General features: G+C 45.0%; 1 protein-coding gene across 1 annotated transcript; it reads left to right on the top strand.

The window, feature by feature from the left end:
- Positions 1-238: 238 nt before the first annotated feature.
- On the top strand, positions 239-829 carry LOC113406664 (olfactory receptor 14A16-like). Its single transcript, XM_026652468.1, has one exon. It carries the CDS (start codon positions 239-241, stop codon positions 827-829), a length of 591 nt encoding a protein of 196 aa, XP_026508253.1.
- Positions 830-3,448: the final 2,619 nt, after the last annotated feature.

Below are 3,448 nucleotides of genomic sequence, written 5' to 3' on the forward strand. Positions count from 1 at the left end.
CCCTGATGGGGAACCTTCTCATCATCACAGCCGTAGCCCTCGACCATCATCTTAACACCCACATGTACTTCTTCATGGTGAACCTGTCCATTATAGACCTCGGCTCGATCTCTGTCACCAGTCCCAAATCCATGGTCAATTCCCTAATCAACTCCAGCTCAATTCTTACGCTGGATGTGTCACCCAAGTCTTTTTCCTCATCTTCTTAATGGGAGCAGATTTTCCCCTTCTCACCATCATGGCGTACGACCGATACGTCGCCATCTGCCAACCACTGCACTACGAGAGAGTGATGAATAGGAGAGCTTGTGTACAAATGGCAGCCAGTGCCTGGATCGGTGGAATACTTTACTCTACACTGCACACCGGGAACACATTTACAGTCACTTTCTGTGCAGGCAACATGGTGGATCAGTTCTTCTGTGAAATCCCCCAGCTCCTCAAGCTCGCCTGCTCTGACTTGAACCTCAGTGAAATTGGCGCTCTCATCTTTAGTGCTTGCATAGTCTTAAGCTGTTTTGTTTTTATAATTGTGTCTTATGTTCAGATCTTCAAAGCAGTGATAAGAATCCCCTCTGAGCAGGGCCGGCATAAAGCCTTCTCCACTTGCCTCCCTCACCTCACCATGGTCTCCTTGTTTGTTTGCACTGCCATCTTTGCCTACCTGAAACCCACTTCCAGCTCAGCATCAGGTCTGGATCCCATGGTGGCTGCTCTCTATTCTGTGGTGCCTCCAATGATGAATCCGGTCATCTACAGCATAAGGAACAAGGAGATCAAATCTTCATTGAGGAGACTGACTGATGGGAGGTTATTCGCCAATAATTAATTGTCTGTCTTTCTCCAATAAATACTCTTTCAGTTTGTGTTTCCCAGTCCATGTCAGTTATTTCCCATGACAACGCAGTTTATATAGAAGTGGGCCAGATTCTGCTGTCAGTTGCCCCCAGTGCAAATCCAGATTAACTTCACTGGTGTCAATGCAGTTGGGCTGGTTTACATCAGCAAAAGATCTGACCCAATCCTGGAGTTAAACTGGTGTGCATTTCATGGGAGAGAAGAATCAGCCTTTCATTCTGTGCCCAAGCAATGCCTATTAAACTGCATTGCCACTTACACCTGTTCTATGGACACCAGAAAGCAAGGATGGGAGCTTCTTTCCCTTGTATGTATAAATCAGGACCCAGAGACTTTAAGGTCAGAAGGAACCATCGTGATCATCTAATCTGACCTCCTGCACATTGAAGGTGGCAGAACCCCACCCACTCCTGTAATAGATGCTTAGCCTGTGACTGAATTAGTGACATCCTCAAATCATGGTGTAAACACTTCTAATTACAGAGAATTCATCATTTACACTAGTTTAAACCTGCATGTGACCCATGCACCGTGCCGCAGAGGAAGGTGAAAATCCCGCAGGGTCTCTTCCAATCTGACTCCAAATATGGCGATCAGTTAGACCTTGAGAATGTGAGCAAGACCCACCAGGCAGATACCTGGGAAAAAATTATCTGTAGCAACTCACACTCTTCCCCATCTAGTGTCCGATCTCCAGGAGTTGGGGATTTTTGCTACTGGCAGTTGCCGATGGGCCACATACCATTGTAGGCAGTCTCATCATACCATCCCCTCCATAAGCTTATCAAGCTCAGTCTTGAAGCCAGTTAGGTTTTTTGCCCCCACTGCTCACCTTGGAAGGCTGTTCCACATGGTATCAACGGAGTCAGACTGGCATAAAACTGGCATATGTGAGAAAATAATGAGACCTTAACATTTAGGGCTAGATCTTTAGCAAACCACTGTAGTTCTATTCACTTTGATAGTGCTTAACCAATTTACCCCCTATGAGGATCTGGCTTCCTGATTTCAATGGAGCTACATCCATTTACACCAGCCAGGGACTGGGCCCATAGACGCCAATGCTATCATGCCAATTTACACAAGCTGTGGATCTGACATGTACATTTTTCAAAGAGCTCAATCTATTCAGATTTACAAAGAGAACGTTAAGGGCTGACTTGAGCACAGTATACAAATACCTACACGGGAACAAATACTTCATAATGGGCTCTCCATCTAGCAGCCAAAGGTATAACATGATCCAAAGACTGAAAGTTGAAGTTAGACACATTCAGACTACAAATAAGGTGTAAATTCTTAACCACTGGAACCATTTACCAAGTTTTGTGGTCAAGAAGTCAGACTGGACGATCACAATGGTCTCTTCTGGCCTTGGAACCTATGAATACTCTTGGTTGACGGCCACATTGTTGTGAGTTAGGCTTGCCTCTCACTTTGCAGATAAGCCTTTAGAGCTGCATGCTGATTATATCGGTGTAAATCTAGACTCAACACTGTTGTGGTTTTGCATGTGTACGTGACCTGAACATGATTGTGTGTTTGCATGCAGACACACTACTGTGTGTTTGTGTATATGTGGGCTGTGCAGTAGTGTGTGTGTTTGGCTGTACTCTATTGTGTGGCACTAGATGACAATGTCCTTTGATAGAAGCTACGTATGGCTTGAACACAGGGCCTGTCGATTTTCAAGGAGGAATCCATACTGCCTTTGCTACAAGCACTATGTGAACTAGTACAGAGAAAACAGCAGACTCATAAGCTGCTCTACAAGCTCTGACCACTAGAGGGGGATAAGGAGCCACAACGTGTTAGCCTGGGTTATGTGCACATTTCTGGAGTGTGAGAATCTGAGTGACCATGTGTACCCGAGAATAAACTGCAATAACAATGACATGAGATTAGTGGGAATGTCTGGACTGCCCAGGCCTCCAGGATGTGGGGGGTGATTTCAGTTCAGATAAAGCAGCCACACAGAGTCACTCGTACATATGCCACCCACAGGTATTTGTGTGTTACAAATCCCTTCTGCGCCCAATCTCCAGAGCCCGTGAGTCTGTCACACCCCTACCAGGGAGCTTGCCTCTTTAGATCAAGCTGCAACCTTATTTCTGGTGGTCCCTGATGCAACTACATGGTACCAGCCAAGATGGTGACCATTGTCGGAGAAAAACACAGTTCTCACTCTCTTTTTGGGTGCAGGAAATCCCTGTCAGGCCTTGCTCTACTTCCACACCATCATATAAGTGCAATGGGGCCCTATTTCTATATTTATCATAGAATCATAGAATCGTAGGACCAGTCAAGTTCCCTGCACACGTGACAGGACTAAGTATTATCTAGACCCTCCCTGACAGGTGTTTGAATAAATTGATTTTAAAAATCTCCAATGATGGAGATTCCACAACCTCCCATGGCAATTTATTCCAGTGCTTAACCATCCTGAGAGTTAAGAAGTTTTCCCTAATGTCCAACCTAAACCACCCTTTCTGTAATTTAAGCCTATTGCTTCTTGTCTTATCCTCAGAGGTTAAGGAGAATAAATTTTCTCCCTCCTCCTTGTAAATATATTTTATGTACTTGGAAACTG

This window comes from Terrapene carolina, unplaced genomic scaffold (genome assembly GCF_002925995.2).
Source record: "Terrapene carolina triunguis isolate 2854851 unplaced genomic scaffold, T_m_triunguis-2.0 Scaffold115, whole genome shotgun sequence".
NCBI lineage: Eukaryota > Metazoa > Chordata > Testudines > Emydidae > Terrapene > Terrapene triunguis.